General features: G+C 67.0%; 1 protein-coding gene across 1 annotated transcript; it reads right to left on the reverse strand.

Annotated features, from left to right (window-relative positions):
- Positions 1-3640: 3640 nt before the first annotated feature.
- Positions 3641-18064, reverse strand: ASIC1 (acid sensing ion channel subunit 1). Its single transcript, XM_067314057.1, has 11 exons — positions 17700-18064; positions 16366-16561; positions 6082-6232; positions 5595-5722; positions 5354-5504; positions 5220-5276; positions 4692-4845; positions 4513-4604; positions 4300-4379; positions 4055-4159; positions 3641-3878 (listed from the first exon to the last, which is right to left on the reverse strand). Exons 1-11 carry the CDS (start codon positions 18062-18064, stop codon positions 3774-3776), a joined length of 1584 nt encoding a protein of 527 aa, XP_067170158.1. The 3' UTR covers positions 3641-3773.
- Between the last annotated feature and the right edge of the window lie 5344 nt (positions 18065-23408).

Below are 23408 nucleotides of genomic sequence, written 5' to 3' on the forward strand. Positions count from 1 at the left end.
CTGAGACTTAAAGCCTGGCAGGAGCCTTTTGGGCAGGCTGGAACTGCCTGGATCTCCTGGGAGAGAGCGAGTGAGGAACTGCAAAAGCGGCAGAAAGCAAAGGCTAAGCTGACAGGCGGGAAGAGGGAAATGAGAGTCGGATAGCTGCTTGGCGTGGCACAAGGAGCAGGGGAGCTGCAGGGTCTTCAGAGCCCCCGTGTTGCTCGAGCTGAGCTGGGAGCAACCCCGGCTCTCTGTCCCCTGTTATTAGCTGTGTCCCCTAAGAAACACAGGGAGAGATAACCCCAGCCTCCGTGGCCCAGTGTCTCCTTACGCCTCACCTTCCTCCTTCCCTCTGCCCCGAGGGTTTCCTTGGCTCGCTCCTCCCGGTGGAGACGGCTCCTGCGCCGCTACCCCCAGCACCTCTGTTTTACTGCACCTGCTGGCACAGCCTTCCTCCCTGGCCTGATGGTTCTGGCTCCAGGCAGCCGAGCAGCATCCAGGACTGTGTAATTATATCTCAGTGCCTGTTTCTGCTGGCAGCTTTAGCACTGAGCAAGTGGTAACCGGGAATTACTGCCAGGGAGGAGAGGAGGTGATGCTATCTCTGCCGTGGTTTTATGCATCCTGCATGATTAATCCTTGCTCTGTGGGGTTTCGGCAGCCGCACGATCTGCGAGGTCAACGCAGCAGCGTGCACGCAGGTGCTTCCCGGCATCCCAGGCCTAGGTGTGTCGCGTCTCGTCCTCACCTAGATCGTCAGCAATGCTTCCTGCAACACGTCGTCGACTCGTTGTCTTGTGCGCCACGAGAATCCCGCGCTACCGAGTGACGGACGTGGATGAGCCGCAGCACCCCGAACGAACGCCCCGCGGCTCCCCGGCCCGCGCACGCTGCCCCGGCGTGCTCTGACGGCGCACAGCTTGTGTGCGCGGTGGAGCCTCGAATTGGGACTCGTGCGACCTGTGCGCGCCAGGGCGGCCGCCTGCCCCCTGCAACAGGAGCTGCTGTGAATGCCGCTGCAGAGGGAGCGCGTGCGGTCATCTGCTCTGGCTACTCACGGTGGCTGGTTGCAATTAATTTAGGTTCATTAACTCCCTTCTGGGATTAGCTATATTATTTTGTTCCCATTCAAAGCCCACCCTGTAGCCTGTGCAGCACCGGCTCTGGCAGAGAAGGACCAGAATAGCAGTAAGTCAGTTCTAGTTTAAATGCAAAACACCCATCTGCCATTTGCAGGAGCAACAGGGACGTGACCAGCGCCCAGTGACCGGGGGGAGTTTGGCATTTCAGCAGTCACTGCCCACTCACTGTTATTCAGTCTCCGTGGGGTCCTGAGGGCTTTTTCTCATGCCCAGTGTTGGATCTGGCACCTTACTTTGCTCTCTGCACCTGGAAATCTTTAGGACAGAAACTGTGTTTACATATGGCTTGTGCTACAACTGCTACTAACTGAGTTAAATTAAAAACAGGTGAGATCCAAGGCAGTGTTCTGCAGAAACTCAGGTGTCTGTCCCAAAGCACAGAAGTGTTAGAGTTGCCAAAGATTAGCAGCTGCACATATGTTAATTCTCGTCCCCCCCTGGGAGCAAAAATCAGTTCCCATCCTCCAGCCCTGACGTGTCCCCGCATGGCAGAGCGGGACCAGGCAGCGATGCTGGAGCTCGCTTAGGTACCAAGAGCAATCGCCAGCTGAGTGCGGCGAAGCGCGCGTTGGAGGACTTCAAGCGAGTCTGGACTAAAGCCTTATCCTTTCCCCCAGCCCTTCCTTCTGGCCTCGGCTCCAGCAGCTCAGCGAGACCTTCGGGAGCATCCTGGGATGGTGCCGTCCCTACCTGCCTCCTCGGGGAGCGTTTCCTGCAGCTCGGTGAGAGAGAAAGGCGCGGTGTTCATGAGTTATATCATTCTTTATATCATCGTTAAGAGTAGCAGGTATTGATGTACAATGCATCTGTCATCTTATTGTGCTTCCTATGAAAATGTGTGTACATAGTACAGATACCAGAGAGAATTCAACACTTTATACACTTGAAGGCATTCAGAGATCAGTAACGGAAAAAAAAATGGCACGAGAACAAGGCCTAAATGCTCCTAGATGGGTATCTACACTGATATGATGCATATAGATATATATATATATGTACACATATATATATAGTCATATATATTATATATAAGAAATATAAAATGAGAATGATATAATAGAAACAAAGAAAAAAGTCTATGCTTCAACGTGTGAGCATCAAGGTCAAATCCCAGCCCCATCTTTAAAAGCTTTAACGGGAGAAAGAAAGAAAATAAATAAATGAAATGCAATGAAACATTGGGAAAAATCCATAAGAAAATTTATGGATGTGGCCGACCCGTCGTCTTTGGGCGAATGCTGGATACAAAGGACTGACCCCCAGTTCCTAATTTTGGTCAGCAAGCAAATAATAATAATAATAATAATAATAATAATGACGATAATAGAAACAAAACGGAGGTTTCGAAATCATAATCACTGAAAAGACTTATTGCAAAAAGCTCTTAAAGATAAGTAGCACTTCAGCCCCGGGGGGGATCTTGCTTGATGTGCGGGGGCTGGCCGGGGCCGGGGGAGGCCGACGTCGCCCCTCTCGCGGGCCCGAGGAGCGGAGACGTGCACGCCGGTGCCGGGGCAGGTCTCCGCGGCTCGGGGAGAGGGCGGCTTGGGGACGGGCAGCGGTGGTGGCGGGGCGGCGAGCCTGCGGGCACCCCGAGGGCGCGGGGGGGGGCTCGCCGTGCCCGGGGGCAGCGCTGCCGGCGGGGGGGGGGGGGGGGGTCAGCGGGGCGGCAGCCTGCGCTCCACGGGCTGGAGCACCCCGCGCCGCGGGGCGTCCCTCTACCCGTGCACCCTTTCGGTGCCGGGGCTCCTTCGCTCCCCGGTGCCGGGGCCGCGCGGGGACCCTCGTGGCGCCGGCGGCCGCCGCTGGACGCGGGGCCGGGAGGTTTCCTCGCGCCTTTCTCCCCGAGGGTGGCCGGTTTCGGGGCCGCGCGGTCCCGGGGGCCAGGAGGGCGCTTGCGGCCGGCCGACGGGCTCCCGCTGCGCCGGGGCAGACGGCGAGGTCCTTCCCGGCGCCGAGGAAGCCCCGGCCTGGTGGGAAGGGCCTCCTCGCCCCGCGGCCGGGCTCTGCAGGCCCAGGGGCAGGGTGCCGAGGAAGACGTTTCGGAGGGGCCAAGGCCGGGAGAGGTGCCCCGGCTTGGCGCGCGCGGCGTCCCAGCAAGGGGAGGCTGCGGGCCGGTGCGGGGACGCGGTCCCAGGGTCCTCGCCGTCCCCCCTGCCCGGCACGGGGAAGGGGGTCTCCTCCTTTGCACCCCGCAAGCGCCGGGCCGAGGCGTGGAAGCGAGATGGATGTGGAGACAACGGATGGACGGACGGACGGACGGGGCTGCGGATGGAGGCTCTGCGGCCGGACGGCTGCTTCTTCTTGGCTTCTGGGTTTCTAGTTAAAAAGGCCGAGGGGCAGGAGACGGGGCAGGTCCATGCCCCAGCCCGCTGTGCGTGTCGCTCCCGGCACCGCCGGGGTGGCCAGCCTGGAGCGTCCTCGAGTCTCTGCCCGAGCGGGGCCGGAGCGGAGCGGGGGCCGCGCGCCGGGTCCGAGGCCGAGCCGACCCACCCGCCCGCCCCGAAATCCGAGGCTGTCGCCGGCGTGCGCGTCCCACCGTGGCGAGGAGCGAGGTTCCCCTCGACACGTCCCTCTGCGGGCGCTCGCAGCGGGACGGGCAGCTCTCCGCAGGGCTTTGGTAGCTCAGGTTGTACATCCAGACGTCAGTTAGCAGGTGAAGTCCTCGAAGGTGCCCCGGGCCGGGTGGTGAGGTAGGATGTTGGCCGCGTACGTCATCCCCGCCGGGTGGCCCCGGATGCTCTCGCAGGGATTCTGCGGGGCGGAGAGGAGGAAGGACGGGGCGCCGCCGTCACCGCGTGCCGTCGGTTTCACCCGCGCCGAGAGCAGCCCTGGCTCCTTCCAGCGCGTCCGCCCGGTGCCTCTGCTCCTTTCCTGAATATTCCCTCAAATCGTGACACCCCCCCCACCGGTGCACGGCCGGCACTTACGTGGCGTTTCACGTCGTCCATGCTCAACGCGACGCCCTTGTCCGTGTTGCTCCTCTTGTGGCTCTTGCGGCACTTTCCCCGCCGGCACAGCCGGTGCTTGAGCACCTGCGGGAGCCCCGTTTCAGCCCCGTTTCAGCCCCTTTTCGGTCCCGTTTCGGCCCCGGGGGGGGTGCAGGGCTCGGGGCTGGGCGGCCCCATGTCCCGCGTGCGCCCTGGCAGCGGGTGGGGAGCCGTCCGGGACTCACCTCATAGGCGTAGTCGAACATCTCCAGTATCGTGAGGATACTGGCACCGATGAACAGCCCCATCTGCCCTCCAATGTCACCTGGAGGCGAGAGGGAAGCGGTCAGGGGGGGACACGAGGCTGGCGGCAGAGGCAGCAGAGAAAGGGCAGAACTCGTCGCAGCTGTGACCGGTGCCTCGGGCCTCCCCGCGGGCTGCGGGGCGGAGGCGCTCACCCAGCAAGCCGGCCACCTCGTACGCCTTCTTCTGCTCGATCGTCTCGTAGTTGAGGGCCTCGAAGAAGATATCGAGCACCAGGATGTTCTCCCTGCGCGAGAGGGAGGCGGCGTCAGGCCGAGGTTCGGGCCGGGGAGGGGAGGGAAGCGGCGCCCGCCCGGCGCCCGCGGCGCCTTACCCGATGTACTGCTCCGACTTGTTGTACTTCTTGGCCAGGTACTTGGCGGAGGCCTTGCTGGGGATTTTCACCATGGAGAGCTCTTTGCCGTAGCGGGTGACGTTGCAGGGCATCTCGCAGACGCAGTACTCGTTGTCCTTCTCCACCAGGAAATCTGGCAGCCGGCGGCGAGAGAGACGGGCGGCGCAGAGGTGACGGAGCCGCCGCAAAGCCGAGCGCTGCCTTCCCCCCCCACCCCCCCGCCTTTTCCTTTTTTCCCATCCCCAGGGATCGTTCCCGCATCCATCCGGGGGCTCCCGCGGCGCCAATGGGGCAGCAAACGACACCAAACCGCCGATGCGAATACGAACGAAGGGTGCGGGGTTGGTGGCAAGCCAGGACCCGATGGGGTGGCAGCGCTTTCCCGACGGGATGCCGGTGGCCGGGACAGGCGGGCGCTGCCCTGGCCACGCTCCCGGGACACCCGCGGGGGCCGCAAGAGGCGTTGGAGATGCCGAAAGCCGGCGGGGAGCTGTGGGGCATCCTCACCTAAGGCCGGGTCCGCGCACTCCTTGTACTGCTCCGGGGTGCAGTAAGGGGCATCGCCTGGAGGAGAGAGACAGGGCGTCTGGGCGCGGGGCCAGCGGCTCCGGCGGGCTCCAGGCCGGATCGCCTCGGCTCACCTGGCATGTGCACCATGCGGCAGTTGCAGTTCTCCACCAGGTAGCGGGTCTCGCAGTCGATGCGGCAGGCCGTGATGCTGTAGGTGTCGTAAAACTCCGAGTCGCCCGCCGCCGCCTTGCAGTCGCCCCAGGGAGGCGGCAGGTAGATGAGCTGCGACGGGGCAGACGGACGGCGTGAGGACGGGAGCCCCCCGCCCCGGCACGGCACAGCGGGAGCATCCCGGCCCCCTCCGGCTCCTACCCGCTGCTCCTGGCAGGACACGAAGGTCTGGAAGCCGGGCGCCACCCCGAAGCCCAGCTGGTCGATCAGCGGCGGCTCGTCCTGGCTGTGGATCTGCACCTTGATCCCGGCCTCGAACGAGGTCTCGTCTGCGGCGGGGGGGAAAGGGGGTGAGACCGGCTGAGCCGCGGCGGGGACCGAACTTCCCGCGCCTGCCCAGGCTAACGCATTTGCTCGTGCATCTGTCCGTGCGTCCGTGCATCCGTTTGCTGCGCCGTGTCCCCGACCCTCCTGCTCCAGACCCCGGGCAGAGCAGCGGGGAAGGCGCTCGGCTCTATTTATACACGAGCGCTGGGGAGTTGCCATGGCGAATGATGGAGACGAGGAGGGAAAAGGGAAGAAAAGGACCCGAAGCGAGGAAAGAAAGAGGAGGGAGCCAGGGAGGGGGGGGGACACGCGAGCGCAAGGACGGCCCGAGCGGGACCCGCTTTGGGCAGCGCCCGCTCACCCGTCTCGCCCCACACGGGCAGGTACTCGTCCTGCTGGATGTCGAGCATGATCTCCAGGCCGTTGCCGGTGCCGCCCTTCATGGTGATGAGCCGCGGCTTGCCGTCCTGGCCCGAGTTGAAGGTGTAGCACTTGCCGTAGCGCGTGAAGACCTGCGGGAGAGGGCGCGGGGCTGAGGCCGGGCTCGGCGCCGCACGGGGAGCCGGGAGGCCGCCCCGCTGCAGAACGCCGCCTTTCCCCCGAAAACGCAGCCGTCCCGGTGTGTGTGTGGGGGGGGGGATGCTCCGAGCTGGGCTGCAGCCCCGTCTTTGACGCCGCAGGGGAGGCATCCGCCTGGGAAGGTGTCGGGAGCGGCACGGACCTGCCGGCGCGGCTCCAACCCCGCTGCTCCGAGCGGAGCGCCACGTCGCCGGTGCACGGCTCCGTGGATGCCGTGGACCCCGCGACGGGGCGGCGCTCGGCCTGGCGCATCCTCGCGCGCCCCGTCGTGGCCCCCGCGGCCGCCCCGCTGCTGCACCCCCTGGCTCCCGCTGCAGCCGGAGACGCGGGCGGCTGGCACCTCCGCGCGGCAGCTCAGCGAGGACGGGTCTCCGGCACGCACGGACGTTTAAAAGCAACGCGGGCGCCCCGGCCGAGGGCAGGGCAGAGACGGCGGCGCGGCTCCAGCTCCTGCCCGGCGGCTCCGGCTCCCGCCCTGCAGCCCCATCCCGGGGCACAGCAGGTCCCTGCTGCCGTCACCGAGCCTGGCACGGCTCCCAGGTGCCGGGGTGAAATATCAGCTGTCCCTGCGTGAGCCGGCAAGGACGGCGTCACCTGCCGCGTCCAATGCAACAGCCGCGCCGGGAACAACACCAGTGCAAGCTGCTCCCCAGCACCTGCTGGGGCGAGCGGCTCATCCAGGAGCATCTATCCCCATTTCTACTCCGTAGGGGAATGAGGCAGCGGGAGCCGCTTGGCTGCGGGCACCGGGGGGGTCGCTTGCACCCCGCTGCAGCTGAGAACGCAGCACTCATCGCACCGGGCAGCCCCGCGTGGCGGGAAGGGCGAGCCGGTCGGGGGCGACGGGGATGCCGGAGCCGACGGCGCCGGGACGGGGGCTACTCACCGCCGCGAAGTCGCCGGGGCCGCAGCGCTCGCCCCGGTAGCTGCAGCTGAGCAGCATGTCCTCCAGCCGGTGGCACGTGCGGTTAAAGAAACCGTACAGATTGAGGGGCTCGTCCTCGTCACCGGGACCGGGACCGGGCCAGGCCGGGGCGAAGCCCGGCTCCGCGCCCGGCTCGTAGGCGACCAGGGGCGCCAGGTAGAGCAGGTCGCGGGGGCTGAGCTGCGAGAGGCGCGCGCGGTTGACGTTGCAGAAGGTGACGGCGGGGAAGGTCATGGCGGGGCTCTCCTCCTCCCGCAGCAGCGTGACGTGGTGGTACTCCAGGTAGTAGGCGACGCGGTCAGCCACCTGGTAGAGGAAGACGGAGAGGGAGAGGAGGAAGGCCAGCGCCCAGAGTGCCTGCCGGGCGCCCAGGCTGCCCTCCACGAAGATGTGGCTCAGCCCGTGCAGGGTGCAGCTGCCGGCGAAGGCCACCAGGTCGGTGGCCGCGTCCGCCTCCTCCTCCTCCTCCTCCTCCTCTTCTTCTTCGTCCTCCTCCTGCCCGTACAGGAACTCGTCTGCTCCGTCCTCGCCGCTGCCGGCGGCCGCCGCGGCTGCCTGCCCGTCCTCGTGGGAGAAGGAGATGGTGCAGAATATCTGGAGAGGCATCGTCCGGCCCGGAGGGTCGCCGCCGGCGGCGCTGGGCGAGGGGAAGTGGGGAAAGTTCGGAGGGGGGGGAAACGGAGAAGGGATGGGAGTGGGAGAGGCCGGCGGCGCCTCAGGGAGAAGGGGGGAGCGGAGCGGAGGGATGCTCGGAGGGGAAGGCGAGCAGAGGGTATTTCAGGAGCCGGGCGAGAGGAGGAGCGAGGGGCGGTTCTGCGGGCTGCCCCGGTCCCCGGGGACGGAGCGGAGACGGCGGCGGCTCCGGCAGTGCCGCTCGGGTTGCCGGCGAGGCGGGAGCTCCCGGGGGGCTGCCCGCTCTGGCGAGCGCCAGTCACGTCCGCGGGGAGCGAGGCCCCGGCAGCCCGACCGGCTGCTCCGGCCGGGTCCTCCCCGCCGGGGGCCAGGCTGTTTCCAGGGCCACCATATGCCGGGCTCTTCTCCGGGGTGGCCGGAGCCAGAAAGAGCTGCCCAAAATGCCGGCAGCACCATCTCCCCGCAGCGCCCCGGTGCCACTTGCGCGATCGATGCTCCGGTTTCCCCGGGCTCCATCGATGCCCCCAGCGGCGCCCGAGGTCCCTCCTTGAAGCCCGGCTGATTTTTGCACGATTTGGTCGATGCCGTGATTTAGGTGATGAATCCCACGGAGCGAATCCCTGGAGGTGCATCCCGAGCCGGATGATCCCTCCTTGTGCTGTGGACCCCGGGTCAGTGCACGGGATGCGATGCCGGGGCCCTGGGGATCCGGGCTGTGCTGGGCGCAGGAGAAGCGTCTCTCGCCCTTGGCCACGGCCCCTGCTTGTGGTTTGCCTCCTTCCTGCACTCAGCGCTCCGTAAAAGCATCCGACGTGACCGCAGAGCGATCGGCAGCGCCAGCCCCGCGCCGCAGCCCCTCGGGGGGGGAGCGAGAGCCTCTAAACGAGGCGGCTCCGAGGCGCAGGGGCGGCGCCGGGGGGGTTCGGCTCGCGGGGTCCCCCCGTGCCTGAGCGCAGCCCCCGGTGCCACCAGAGCGGGCGAAGAAATGCAGCCAGGGAGATTTGGCAAATCGGAGCTGATTCCGATGCAAAGTTGTCTGCTCCTGCCGGGCAAAAGCGATGCAGACGGGCGCCGTGCTGGCGGGACGTGCCGCACCACGGCTCCCGCGAGGGTCCGTCCCGGGGCTCCCCGGCTCCAGCATTCCCGGTCCAGGCCCTTGTGCAAGAGGGAGGCTGGCGGTGGCAGGTGCCAGCGGGGCGGGTGACCTTGGGGACGAGCGCCAGCACCCCGGGATGAAATTTCATAAAGCCGCGAGCAAGGTTGGGCGTCGCGGGAGCAGCCGGGAGAGGCCGAAGCCGAGCTGGCACCTGCCTGCTCCCGGGCCGGCTGTGCCCGGCGGGGGATTCACCCGCATCCCTGCCGCATCCCGGCCCCTCGCCTCCGACAGAGACGGGCTGCAGCCGCGGGCAGGGAGAGCTGGAAAGGGGTCGGGGCTTCCCCTGGGAGAGGGCTCGGGGCACTCGGCCGTGCGGGATGGGGCTGGGAGCAGAGGGGAGCTGGCGGGGCGACCCGGCGCCGACGCGGAAGGATGCTTTTGGCGCAGGTACGAGCTGGCTGAGATTGAGGTCGGGGTGGGATTTCGGGGGGGGGTGCCGGGCCCTGGGGCAGCGCGTTGCTGCAGGAGCCACCCCCGAGGCCTGCGGGAGGCAGAGAAAAAGAGGAGGAAAAGGCCTGAAGGGGTTTTGCTTGCGGTGCCGAAACGCAAGCGGCGCCGCCCGGGGGACCCCGAGCCGAGGCCGGGGGCTGCACGTCCCCGGCGGCTCCTGGCCCGGCCGAGGCAGAGCCCGTGCTGCTCCGCGTCCTTCCCCGCCGCTTCCCAGCAGCTCTGGCCGTGGGGAATCTCCGATGCCGTAAGGAAAACGCTCCATCGCGGGCAGGAGCCCTTAATCCCGCCGGTCGCTCGGCTTCAACAACCGCCGGAGAATTACGGTTCCCGCAGGGCGGCGGCGACCCACGAGCCCTCATCCCTCTCCGGTTCCCATTCCCGCCGCCCGCTGGGGAGCCAGGCGCCCTGGGACCACCACGGGGTCCATCCCCGCCGCAGGGTCCGGGAGAAACCGGAGCCGGGATGGGGTCGGGATGCGGGAGCCTCGGCGATGCCGGAGGAGCCCTTGGGCTCGTTCCAGCTCCTCGCTCCCTCCCTCCCTCCCGCGTTAGGAGCTATTTTTACCCTCCTCCAGGTAAAGCCTTTTGCGGGGGAGGCGGGTGCTATAATTAACCGTGACATCAGCCCCCGCGGCGGCGCGCCGGGGCCCTGCCGCAACGCAACGCAACGCAACGCGCCCGACTGCGGCGCCCGGGCCCCAACGGGGGCTGCCAAGGGCGCCGGAGCCGGCGTCCCGGGTCCCTCCGGGCCAGCTCGCTCCGCTGCGGCTCTGCCTGCCGGAGGCTCCCCGGAGCAGGGCGGCGGGAGGGGGATTTGACCGCGGCGGCGGCGCCTTTCGCAGCCTGTCACGCTTTAATGGCAGAGGAGATCAAAGCCGGGATGGAGTTATGCACAGGGATAAACCAATCCCCGAGGAGGCGAGCGGAAAGCAGCGTTGCAAGCTCCGTTATCTCGGCGAGCTGCGAGCCCGGGAGCGTTGTGCCGCGACCGGCCGCGGCGGGAGCCGGGAGGTGCCGTCCGGCTTCGCAGCCCCCTCGCACGAGCGTCGGCATCGCCGCGTCCCACCCGGCCCCTCGGCGGCCGTTTCGGGACAGTTCCAACTCTGCGGTGCTCCCGGGCATCGCCGGCCGGGATCACTGCCGGCGCTAATCCTGGCGGCCCTTATCGGCTCCGGCCACCTTGCCGGCGCTCGCTCCGCCAGCCGCGCCGCGCACGGCTGCTGTTATCCGGCCCTTCATCCCCCAGATTAGGCGCTTCGCAGTGGATTAGCATGTCGCATCCGAATGCGGAAAAACTGATGATTAAAGAGGAGTCTCTCCCTCCGCGTTATCCGCCGCCTCCTCGTCGCGCTGGTGCCGCGGGAGCCCCCGGCCGGTTCCCGGCTGCCGCTGGGGATGGGAAGCCAAGGAGCCGCTTCGGGGGCCGCGGTCCCGCCGTCTGCCGCGCCGGACTTTAACAGAAAGCCCGTTACGGCGAGGAAGGTGCCAAGTGGACGTCGTCAGGGCCCCGGGGCCTCGCGGCTCCCGGTGCTCAGCGGTGGCTCCTATCTCTGAGCCTTATCTCCCTCTCCAAGCGCTTCCCTTTAAATCCCATTAATCTTCCAAAGCCTCCCGGCCCCACGTGGCCGAGCGCTTCCCAGCCGGCGCTGCCTGTGTGCCGGGGCCATGCTGCGCCAGCACGGGGGCTTCCTGTGGACAGGATCCCGGCATCGCCGGGATGCTGCCTTCCTCCACCCTCCTCCTCCTCCTCCTCCAGCCGCTCCGGCGTCTCGATGGCAGGGTTATCCTGCGTGCCGGGGCTGCTGCGTCCCATGCGTTATCCTCCTTGCCAGGAACCTATTCCCGCTCCGGGAACTGCGATGGGTTGTAACGTGGTTCGCCTGGCCACGGCATCTCTTCATCCCCGTCCACCCCGCCGGGATTATTCCCCGTGCCGACACTCATCCACTCGCCGCCTCCTGTTTTCCGCCCGTGGCGAATTGCCCGCGAGTGGGTTGCAATTTTTTCCGACATCCTTCACAATCACTTGGACGGTTCACGCAAACAAATTCGAGCCGACGGTTTTATTGGCGGGGGGAAAAAAAACAACACAAAACCATATTCCTGTCTGGTTTTCCCGCCGCATTCACCCGCTCCGGCTCCGCGCGCCTCGCCGTTTCCTAATCGCATCTCGTCCGAGCAAATTTGGGCATGGACACGGCGCTGGGGCGCGGGAACCCCGACCAGCGGGTCCCAGGGAACCGGAGAGCATCCCGAGACGGGGATTTGCAAAAGGAGGAGGAAGACCAGGAGTGACAAAGCCGCTCGGCAAATCCCAAATAAGCCCGGAGCGAGCGCAGGGAGCGCTCGGCCCCCTCCGCGCCCGCCTCCCCCTTCTGCAGCATCGATCCTTGCGGCGAGAGCCCCGAAGCCGCCGCGCAGCAGCGCCGGGCCGGAGCAGCTCTTGCAAAGCAAATATGTTTGTGCAAAAAAAAAAAATACGGCTGTAATATCCGAGTGTCGGGGCCCTATAAATAACCGAAGGCCAAGACGGCGAGCAGCGCCGCGAGCCACGGCTGCTCTGGGAATCGCGGCGGAGCGGCCGTTCAGAGCGTCCCGCTCCGGCCAAGCTCCCGCAGGCGACGAAGGAGGCGCCTGTGCGAAGGCGGATAGACGAAAAGCGATGCCGGAGGCCGAGCTTCCCGAGCGCCCCGGGAGACCTGGCCCCGGCTGCTCCCGGTCCGACAGCAGGGGGGAAGAGAGGAAAAAGCGGCAAAAACGGGGTTTCCTGGGCGGCTTCCTCGCGGCGCCGGGCCGGGGGGCGCCGGGCTCCTGCCTGGGCTGAACGGTGTTTCGGGGCGGCGTTCGCAGCTGGCCCCATCCCACGCGCCCCGCGGTGCCGGAAAGGAACCCCGCCTGCGCCGGCGGCGGATGCGACCCTTAAACCTTATTAATAATAATTAATAATAGATTTGTTAATGACGCTTTGCGTGCAAAGGCGCCGCGAGAGGAGCAGGAGGAGGAGGAGGGACCCCGAGGTGCGTCGGGTCGGCTTGGAGCTTCAGCACAGCCGGACACCCCGGGCCGGGACGTGCGCTGAGCGTGCTCAGGCCTCAGCCCTTGCCCCCACGTCCGTCTGTCCCTTCCTAATCACTTTGCCGGGGTGCCCAAGCTGAGGCAGCGATTGCCCTGATGGGTTTCCACGTGCGGGGAGGCACGACACCCTCATGCACCGAATGCACCAGGTCTCTGCTCCTCGTCCCGCCTGGCTCCGGCTCTGGCTCCGGTGCTGCCGGCACATCACGCTGCACGGCCAAACGTCCGATTTAATGACAACTCGGTGCAGGTTCCCGCCGGTCCCGGCTGCTCCCGCCCCGGCAGCGGCCGGGGAGAGATGCCGCTCGGCGGATCCAGGCGCGGAGCTGCCAACGGAGGTGCGACGCCTCCCGGGAGCGACCGAGAGACACGGTAGCAGTTGCAAGCGCTTATAAGTTATTTAGGAGCCCGCGCGCCGCTTGAGGAAGTGATTTACACGCGTCGCTTAAATGATTCAGGGAGTTTGTAAAAGGCGCCGCTCGGCCGGGCAGCGCGGAGGCGCGGGGGGAGCCCATTCCCGCGCCGCCCCGGCCCCCGGGTGCTTCGCCGCGCCGAGGCAGCCGGACCCACGCGGTTCCTTGCGAACGGCCTGACGCTCCAGGAAACGCCTGGGTGGCGGCAATTGCTGCGCTCGGCGCCCGGGCTGCGCCGCGGGGTCCCGGGGGCCCCTCGCACCCGAGGCAGGTCTGACCCGTGCGAGGGCAGGATTTTGGGGGGGCCCCCAGCACGCGCTGGCTGGAGCGAGGGCTGGCGCCCGGCCCGCGGGTGCCGCGGTGTCCGCTGGGGTGCAGCGAGGCTCGGCAGGGTGCGGGGGGGCTCGGGGGGGCTCAGCGGGGTGCAGGGGGGCTCAGGAAGGTTTTACAGGGTGCAATGTAGTGCAGTGGGGTGTAGGGAGTGCAGTAAGGCCCAGTGGGGTCCAGTGGGGTTCAGCAGGGTGTAGCAGGGTGCAGTGGGGTGCAATGAGGTGCAGGGGAGTGCAAGGGAATGCATTAGGGTCCAGTGGGGTGCAGCAGGGTGCAGCAGGGTGCAGAGGGGTGCAGGAAGGTTTTGCAGGGTGCAGTAGGGAGAAGGGGAGTGCAAGGGAATGCATTAGGGTCCAGTGGGGTGCAGCAAGCTGTAGCAGGGCGTAGGGGGGTTTCACAGGGTGCAGGGGGGGGCAGGGGAGCACAGGCAAGTGCGTTAGGGTCCAGTGGGGTTCAGCAGGGTGCAGGGGAGGTCAGAGAGGTTTTACAGGGTGCAGTGGGGTGCAGGGGGGCTCGGGGGGGGGGTTGCAGGGTGCAGAGGGGTGCAGGAGAGCACAGGCAAATGCATTAAGGTCCAGTGGGGTTCAGCAGGGTGCAGGGGAGTTCAGGGGGTTTCGCAGGGTGCAGTGGGGTGCAGTGGGGTGCAGGGAGCACAGGGGAGTGCATTAGGGGCTGGGGGGGTTCGGCAGGGTGTAGCAGGGTGCAGGGGAGGTCAGGAGGTTTCTCGGGGTGCAGTGGGGTGCAGGGGGTTCAGCCAGCCCTCATCCCCTTCGTCTGCCCCCCGTGAGCGGGGCTAGCAGCAGGGCCTGATCCGGGCAGCACTATTTCCCTCGGCTTTGCCTGCGGACGGTGCCGGGCAGGCGAAGGGCTGCTCCTGGCCCCGGGATCGCGCTGGGCTCCAGCTCCTCCACACCCTGCGTTTTGCTGGGAGGCAGCCGGGTTCGTGCCGGGGGGTTTCTGCTCAGTCGCAGGCATTTCCCCCGCGCAGCGCCGAACATGCCGGGGCAGTCGTGGAGCAGGCGTGAAACCCAGCGCCGGAGCCGCAGACGGTGCCTTGGCCCGGCAGCCAAATTGCCGGGGCCCCAGATCCCCGCGCGGGAATAAATAACGACCGTGCCGCTTTCGGATGGGATAGAGGCGGGGAGGGACGTGCCAGACCGAGACAGGGCGCCGCGTCCCGGGAAGGGGCTGCTGACAGCCCCAGGTGCCCTCGACGCACGGGACGACCCCGGAGTTCGGGGCGATTTTGGCAGACGCAGGTTCTTCCCGCGTCGCTGCCACGGGAAGGCCGCGCGGAGACACGGGACGGGGACAAGGGGATTCGGGTGCCCGGGCAGGAGGGGCGCGATGGGCAAGGGGAGCCACGGGGACCCTCGTCCCTGCATTTCTCCTCTTTCCCCGAGTTGCAAAAGCGATTTAGCTGGATTTGGAGGAGGAAGAGCCGAAAGGCAGGATTGCTGGCTCTCCGGAGCAGCTCCCCGGGGGAGCAGCGAGCAGGACTCCTGGGCCCCTTCCCCAGCGTGGGGGAAGGGAAGCGCAAGCCGGGCGCCGGCAGGGGCTCGGGTTCCCGCAGAGGAGCGATGGCTCCGGCTTATAAATAATGAAGCAGCAGGCGAGAAACATTGATCTCGGCTGCTAATGAGCACGTCGGGGAGCGCGGCCTCCGGAGCGGAGGGGCAGGCGGTTCCCGGGAACGGAGGCCACCGAGGGGCCCCTTCCCATGCCAGCGCCCACCCCGGAGCATCCCGGGATCCCATGCGCGGCTGGCAGCCGGTGCCTCCCGGGCCAGAGGATTTTGGCATTGATTCCCTTTGTGTTAGCGGAGCAGCAAAGCTCGATCCGGGCTGCGAACGGCGCCGAGGCGCTGCCACGCCGCAATCGCCGGTGCCGAGGATGAGCCGGCAGTCAGGTCGGGGCGGATGCAGGACCCACGGAGGGGGCGAGGATGGGGCAGGCGGAGCCGGAGGGGGATGAGCAATGCGAGAGACCCCCCCCAATTCCCTGTGCAGCGACGCAGGAGGAAGGGGAAGGTGGGAGAAGCCGAAATAATCCCCGGATGGTGCTTTGTCCCTGCCTGCCCTCCCCACGGCATCCCGCGCTGGAGCACGGGGATGCACCGAGCCCTTTGCGCTCACCGCGTCTCCCCCCACTCCGAGCCCTCCCTGCCGCGAGGCCGGATACCGCGGGAGCCCAGCTCCTCCCGCGCCAGCCGGCATCAGCATGCAGCCGGCATCGGCCCGGGCGGCCGCGGCCCCCCCGGTGCTCCCGCCGGCCGCGGCACCGGGCTCCGGGAGCCGCAAAGCTGGGGACGGACATGGGGCAGCAACGGGCCCCGCGGTCCCGGCGGCCCGAGCTCCATCCCTGCCCCAGCGCTGGCAGCTTCCCCAGAGCCCCCCCAGCTCCGGGCGGCCGAAAAATCGCCCCCCAGCAGAGCCCGTCTCAAGCTCAGCGGGAGCAGAGGGGCAGCGCGGCCGGTGAAGCAGCCGGGAGATGCCGGCAGCCCTCCAAGCCTTTTCCCCCCCCGGCACGCAGGGACGCCCAGCACTGAGCCGCTGGCCCTCAGGCGAATTCCCTGTGCGATCGCCTTTGAGATGGGGGAAACGGGAGGAAAAAAGCAAGGAGCTGGGAAAAATAAAGCACGAGGGAGGGAGGGAGGCGGCGGCTGGAGGAGCCGCGGGAAGCATCGCCCCGGGAGCCCCCGCGCGGGAAACCGGGAGACGTTTCCCAGGGCTCGGCCGGGGCCGGCGGCCTCTCCCTCCGGGGGCACCCAGCGCCACAAAGGCAGCACGGAGCCGGCTTTCCCTAATCGAATCCCTTAAATCATCCCGGCCGGCTCGCGAGGAATAATCCAGGCAGCAATAACAAACCAGCTGCTCATCTGTTTCGCCGCTGCCGGCAAGAGGGGAGGTCGGGAAGCGGGGAATAAGCACGCCGCGGATGTGCGGATGCACGCGGGGACCCGGGACCCTCCGGACCGCGCTGGGCTGATGCCGCTCTCGCTCCGAATAGGCGTTTCCTGCAAATTCCCTCCCGTTCGGTGAATAAGCCGCGCGCCGGCTGCCGGCCGAGGCGCCGGGGCACTCACCACTTTGAAGTCCTCGGGGCTGCACTGCTCCCCGTGGAAGAAGCAGGAGAGCAGCATCTCCCGGATGTCGTGGCCGGCCCGGTCGTAAAACTCCATCATGTTGAAAGGTTTGGGCTTGAAGTTGCGGAAATTGGCCTTGTCCTGCAGGATCTCCAGCTGCCTCTCGTCGGCCGTCTGCGTGTCGGGGATCTCGTACCTTGCCGGAAGGAGCGGGCGCAGGCTCAGCCCTGGCTGCGTCCCCGCGGTGCCTCGGCAAAGCCCCCGGCGGATTCGGAGCGTCGAACGGCCTGAGCCGGGTGCAAAGCCGCCGGGATGCCCGGGACCAGGGCGGTCAGGGCAAATCCAAGCGAGACGGAGGGTTCGGGGAGGCGCAAGGGGCCGTTCACCCTCGGCGGTGCGCCGGGACATGGGCTGAGCGTGCCAGGTCTCAGCTCTCGCTCCAGCTCCAGCCCAGCGCCGCTACTCGGCGCTTGCAAATCCCTCCCTGTTGCAGGGACAACCGGCTCCTCGTGCTGGGACACGGGCGAGGAAAAGCCCTCGGGAAAGGCTCCAGCAAGGAGCCCGCGCTGCTGCCGGCCCGTGCCGGGCAGCCTCCCTCCCTCCCTCCCTCCCTCCTGCCGGCAGCTGGGAAGCGCCCGGGCGCTGCTGCTGGGGGCGGCACTGGAGCCACCCGCCTTGGGGTGCCAGCGGGACCTGGTGGGACCCTGATGGTCCCAGCCTTCCCGTCGCCCATGCCAGCACCCTGCCCCGGGGGCTGGGAGGTGCCCGGAGAGGGGCATGGAGTGCCCAGGGCCAGGGGTGCTGCGTGGGGCTGGGGCGTTGCACATGGCCAGAGATGTTGCATGGGGCCAGGAGCGTTGCGCAGGGCCAGGGATGTTGCATGCGTTGGGGACGTTGCACGGGCCAGGGACATTGCACATGTCCACGGATGTTGCATGGGGCCAGGAGCACTGTATGGGGCCAGAGATGTTGCACGGAGCTGGGGACATTGCACAAAGCCAGGGATGTTGCATGGGCCAGGGGCATCACGTATGGCCGGGAATGATGCATGGGACTGGAGGTGTTGCATGGGGCCGGGGATGTTGCACACGGCCAGGGATGTTGCATGGGGCTAGGGGACATTGCACAGGGCTGGGGGACATTGCACGGGGCCAGGGACATTGCATGGAGCCAGGGACATTATGCACGGCCAAGGATGTTGCATGGAGCCAGGCGTGTTGCATGGGGTTGGGGATGCTGCAAGAGGTTGGAGATGTTGCATGGGGTCGGGGACATCGCCCAGGGCTGGGGACACCACAAGGGGCTGGGGACATCGCCCGGGGCCGCGCACCCACCTGTTATTGAGCAGGGCGAGCAGCTCGCCGGCGTGGTACAGGTCGTTCTTCGTCACGCGGCTGAAGCGGAACTCGTTGAGGTTGCAGAAGGTGACGGCGGGGAAGGTGAGCCGGGTGGCCGCCACCTCGTCCAGCTTGGTGACGTGGGGGTAGAGGAAGTAGTACTGGATGCGGTTGGTGCAGACGAGGGCCAGCAGCGCCAGCGAGCCCAGGAAGCAGAGCGCCCAGACGCCGCGCTTCACCGAGAGCCGCTCGTAGGAGAAGATGTGCGCCAGGCCGTGCAGGGTGGAGCTGCTGGCGAAGGCCTGGATGCTCACGGGCTGCCCGCTGCCCACCTCCTCCTCGTCCACCTTGAGGTCCATCATGGTGGCGGCCGGCGCCCCGGGGCGGCCTCCCTGCGGGAAGGGAGCCCGTGGGCGCCGGCGCCTCCGCGTGCCGGATGCTCGAGGCAGCCGCGGCGCGGGAGAGGCGCCGTGCCTTGCCCTGCTCTTCCGCCCCAGCCATATACATATATATATTTTTATATACATACATATATACATACATATATATATATATATATAATTATTATTTTTTTTTTAGGTGCAGCCTCTTGCATTTCCTCCCCTCCCGCCGGCGGGACCGCGGCACCCGGCTCCCCCATCCCGGCCGCTCCGACCCTCCGCCGGCACCTGCTCCCCCCGCCCCGGCCGCCCCCTCCCCGAACGGCCCCGGCGCATCGATAAATGTATTAAAAGAAGAACGAGCCAAGGATGCAAACCTGGAGTCGGGGCCAGCGGCCGGCGCCGGCTCGCACGGCTCCGGGGAGGCGGCTGCCGGCGGCGAAGCGGGTGCCGGGGCCGGCGTCCCCCCTCTGGCCGGGATGGAGGGATGCACGGAGGGCTGCCCGGCAGCCGGAGCGAGACCGGAAAAGAAGGAAACGGCGTTGCAGGGGGGGGATGGAATAAAAATAGCCCGGCCGGTACCTTGGTGCAACGGCGGGAGCGGGGCTGCGCCGCGGCCCTGGCTCAGCGGCGCACGGGAGGACCGGAGGCGGACGGGCAGCGGGGACGCGGAGCGGGAGCGGGCGGCCGCTTCCCGGCCAGGCACATGGATGCCTCCCGCCGTGGCGCTCCGGGAGCCGGTTATTCCTTCGGTTGCATAATCCGCATGAAGTCACCGCGCGCCGGTGGGGCCGGGAGGCCGCCGAGGGGTGCCGCAGGGCCGGGGGGCGCGCGCCGGCGAGGAGGAGGAGGAGGAGGAGGAGGAGGAGGAGGAGGAGGAGGAGGAGGGAGGCGGAGGAGCGGAGCGCTCCGGCGGCAGCGACTGCAGGCTGGGGCTGCTGGTGCCGACGCCGTGTGCATGGGGAGAACGTGTGTGCGCGCGGGCGCGCGGGCGCCGCTCCCATCCCCCAGCCCCTTCCCGGCCCCCCCGGCCCCCCCCGGCCTGGCGCTGGAGCGGGACGCGCTGCCGCCTCGCCCGGCTCTTCGGCCTCCGCAAGCCCCGCGCGTTTCCAGCGGCGCCGTGGGAAAGAGCGTCGCGCATCCTCGGGGCGCTGGGAAGGCGACGGCAGAGCCGGGGCTCGTCCCTGCCGGCTTGCCGGGTCGTGCCGGCGCCGATGCTGGCAGCGCCGTGGCCTCCGACGCCAGGGCCGGAGCGTGGGCAGCCGGGGCGCTGCGATGCCCCCCCCTTCCCCGAAACGCGCCTTGGGCGCCCTCGGCTTTGTCCTTTTCCGGGCTAACCTCTCCCAAATCGGGCCTTCGCCCCCGGGGTCGGGAAGCGGCGGCCGGGCCCCCCGAGCGAGCGGTCTCAGCGCCGGGGCGGGCGAGGCTTGGCAGGTGCGGGAACGGTGCCGGCGTTTCCAGCCCTGCCATCGCCTCCGAGCCCCCATCCGACACCTGGAGAAGAACGTAGCGCTCGGATGAGGGATAGGAGCATCTACAGAGGGCTGGGGCTTTGCCACCGTGGGGCCACCAAACGCCGCCGCGGGGCCACCAAACGCCGCCGCGCCCTGGCCGCCGGCATGGGAACGCGGGAGTGCAGGAAGGTGGTGGGAGAAACCTCCGCGCCGCCCGGCCGTGGAGTCGAGGGCAGCGGGGGCAGCTCCCGCGTGCTCCCTCCTCCCTTGGGCACCGGACCGCGATGACAAGGAAGAGGAGGAGGAGGAGGAGGAGGAGGAGGAGGATGGCAGCCGGCACGGTCCGGGCTCCCATCGGACTCGCTCTGCCTCAGGCGTGAGGGCGAGGGATGAAGAGGATGGGGGCAACCAAAAGGGAGAGACGCCGAAACGAGGAGGAAACGGGCAGGACGGAGGCGCTGAGGGGAAGCGGGGAGCCCTGGCCCTTCGAGGCCATCCCATCCCACCCCGGCCAGAAATTCCGGGGAAAATGGGGGGAAAATCCAAGCCCCGCTCGAGCCTGGACCGAGCGACATGTAAATCAGCGCCTTTGCAGCCGATCTCTGCTAATGGGTTGCAAATTGCTTCCATCAGCTCCGATATTATAGATTGCTCGTTAGAAACTGCTTCCAGGAGCCCATTTGGGGGCCAAATGCTTCCTGCATCGGGGAATTAGCCGCGAGCATCATTAGCACCAGCGAATCCCATGGGAATGAGGCACCGCAAGGCCATGCCGGGGCGTCCCCTGCGTCCCTTCCCTGCCGGCCGCGGTGGCATTGCATCCGCCTGGGGAGAGGTCCAGGCCTTCCCAACCCATGCGCACGCCGCTAATTAGCCGAGGCTAACGAGGCTATTAGCAGAGGCGCTTCTCACCGGCTGGGAGCGGGAGCTGCCAGCCCGGCTCAGGCGCTCGGAGGCCGGGATAAGCCTCAGGGAGCTGCCGCTGGCACCGAATTGCACTTGCTGTTTAAACCGGTTCCGCGACGCTTCCAAAGGAAACAGATGCTCGCGCCCCAAATTGGCAGGAATTTACCCCAAAACCCACCCCGGTGCAAGGCCGCTGCACCAAAGGAGTCGCCCCGGCTTCCCCGCGCCGTCTCCCGCACTGCCCGGGGTGCCACCGGCAGCGTCCGGAGCCAGTGCGAGAGAAAACCCTCCCGGAAAGGGGCCCGGAGCCGGCAGCCCGCGAAGCTCTGAGTCATCCTCGGCGGCATTTAATTTTGCGAGGGGCAGCGGTTTGGGTAATTAAAGGCCGCCGCAGCCAAAGCCGGCGGCCGCGGAGATCCCGGGGAGCACGAGGCCGAAGGCCGCCGAGGATGCCGATGGGGGGGGGGGTGGTTTGGGGGGACGATCTGCGTCTGCCTGGCTTGACCGCGTCCCGATGGGATCTGCCGTGGGCAGAGGCGCTCTCCGGAGGCCTCGGCTTATTAAAAGGACAAGCTGTTCGGGGAGCTGGTAACAAAGCCATGAAAGCTTTTACGCGCCGGGGTTGAAGGCACTAATATCGCTGTGCTCTGCGTGGGTGAGAAATTAGACAAGAGTTCCTCCGTGCCGCTGGGTTTTTTCCCTCCCCCCTATTCATCTTTCTCAACGATTATCTTTTATTTTGATATCTTTCTATTTAAACCTCCAGGACCACACTCGGGATGAGAGAGGCTGCTTCGCTCAACCACCGGGCGCCTTGCGGCGCCGGCGCGGGGGACCCGGAGCCGCCGCGAGCCCCGGGGAAGGGCGAAGGCGCCGTGGGCTCTCCAAGGGTTTCGCATCCCGAAATATTTTCCCCAGGCGCCGCTTTCCCCGCGGCCTCGGCTCGTGAAACCCGCTTGGCGCGGCTCCCTCGCTTGTGTAATCCTGCATCCAGAAAAGGCTGGTTATCCGGGACGGACGCGGCCCGGGGCTGGTCCAATGCCGCTCCGGAGGTGCCCAGGCTGGGTGGGACCGGTGGAGCGTGGGGCAGAGACCCGACAAGCTCGTTTCACAGGTGCCGCCACGGTGGGGGATTCCTTCTCCGGCGCCACCCGAGGCGATGCCTGCCGGCTCCTTTCTCTCTGCACTGCAGATATCCGTACCGGGAGCTCCACGGGAAGAGGTGCCCGTGCTGCCGCTCACCGCTGTGGGATGAGCCGGGGCTCTCCGGGGGCAGATCCGGCCTCACTTCCCTGTGCATCCCATTTGGCCAGCCGCGCCGCCCCGGTTTTCCCAGTGGCCGTTTGTCCCCGTGCCCTCGTCACCCGTCCCGATGCCGTTTCCTTCCGTTCCCTCTGACGCCGGCTGCGATCCCAACACAACCCGTCTGGTTCGGGAAGTGCTGCGGGTGGCTGCACGGGGAAGCGGCTCCCAGGCCGCGGCAGCACAAGTGTTAACGCCGCCGGCGCGCGCAGCCTCCGCACCAAGCCGGTGGGAGCAGCCGGCGCGGAAAAGCTGGCAAACAAATTAAAGCGCTGCTGCAAGTAACGGGTCTGTGCGCAGCGGCGAGGGCGGAGAAGGGAGCGCGGCCGGGCGCCGCGGGAGCCTCAGCCGAGGTTTGCTGCTGGAATTGCCCCGGGGAGGAGAAGTGCGAAGTCCGGCGGGGCCCAAGCAGGAGCCGGGCTGGGAGAAGGGCTCCCGCCGGCACCGGCTCTTCCCGGCTCGCAGCAGCCAGGTGGTTTTTCGCTGCCGGGCCCCGGAGCCCATCCTGAGCGTGCGATCTCCGCGAAGGCTGAGAACGGCCAGGCAGTGCCAGTTGTGGCGCTATGAGAATATAAATATACTGGAGGGCGAAACACCTTTGCTTTCCCGCCAGGGAAGAGCGGGAGAAAACAAGTAGCGGCTGCCAAACTCCTTGGTTTTAAAGGTGAATTTTGAGCAGGGTTAAAACCTGCGGGACGCTGGACCCTGCTGGGTGCCTGGAGGCAGCCGAAACGCCCATCCCGGCGGCCGGCGCATGCGGACGTGCCCGTTCACCCTCCCCAGCACTTCCTCTCCGCTCCCCATCAGCTAACGAAGTTTGGCCACGTTAAGTCCCCAAATGGCTTCGGATGCGACGGCTAGTGGCTCGGAGCCCCCTCCCCTTTCCGGCCTCTCCGCGAGTTAAGGGTGGCGGTGGCTTTAATTCCTCCTTTTTGCCACGCCGGCCCGTTGTCCCGCCCGCTCGCCCCCGTAAATATCGCACACGGATTTGGGTGCCGACGCGCCGGTCCGGTCCCGCAGATCGCCTTCGCCCGCTGCGGCGTCCCGCGTGCGACTTGCCGACCAAGCCGCCCGCCGCCAGGCAGAGCCTCGTCCCCGCTCGTCCCCCCGGCAGGGCCGTTGCCGCGTCCCCGAGCGAGTCCCCTCCCCGCGCCGGGGGGACGAGGCAGGAGGAGAGGCGCCGTCGTTCCCGGGCCTCGAGCTGCCATCGCCCGGCGGCGCCGACCGCGGCGCCCAGCGGCGCTCAGGGTTTGCGGGAGCCGCACCGCTTTTCCCCCAGCTCGGCGACCCGCCGGGCGCCTTCGGAGCTGGAAGCTGCCGCGTGCCGCCGGGGAGCCGCTGTCCTGAGCGGCGTTTCTCTTCCGAGAAGATCAAATTAAATAAATAAATACATAAATAAGGCTGGATGCAGGTAGCTCTGGAAGTGTTTCAACTTTAACACAAGTTCACCGAGACGTCCGTCCATCCGTCCGTCCATCCGTCAATCTGCCGGAGCAGCACCATCTCCGGATTCCCCAGTTTGGGGGTGGCACCATGGTTTGATCACTGTCGCTCCTAAATCCATAACAAATGTCATCTAAAGTGCTACAAATAACCTTCTGGTTATCTGCTAAATCCTAACGCTGCTCCCTGGGGATAACAAGCTGCAGTTTTTCCCCTGGGCC

Source organism: Apteryx mantelli, chromosome 33 (assembly GCF_036417845.1).
Source record: "Apteryx mantelli isolate bAptMan1 chromosome 33, bAptMan1.hap1, whole genome shotgun sequence".
Lineage (NCBI taxonomy): Eukaryota > Metazoa > Chordata > Aves > Apterygiformes > Apterygidae > Apteryx > Apteryx mantelli.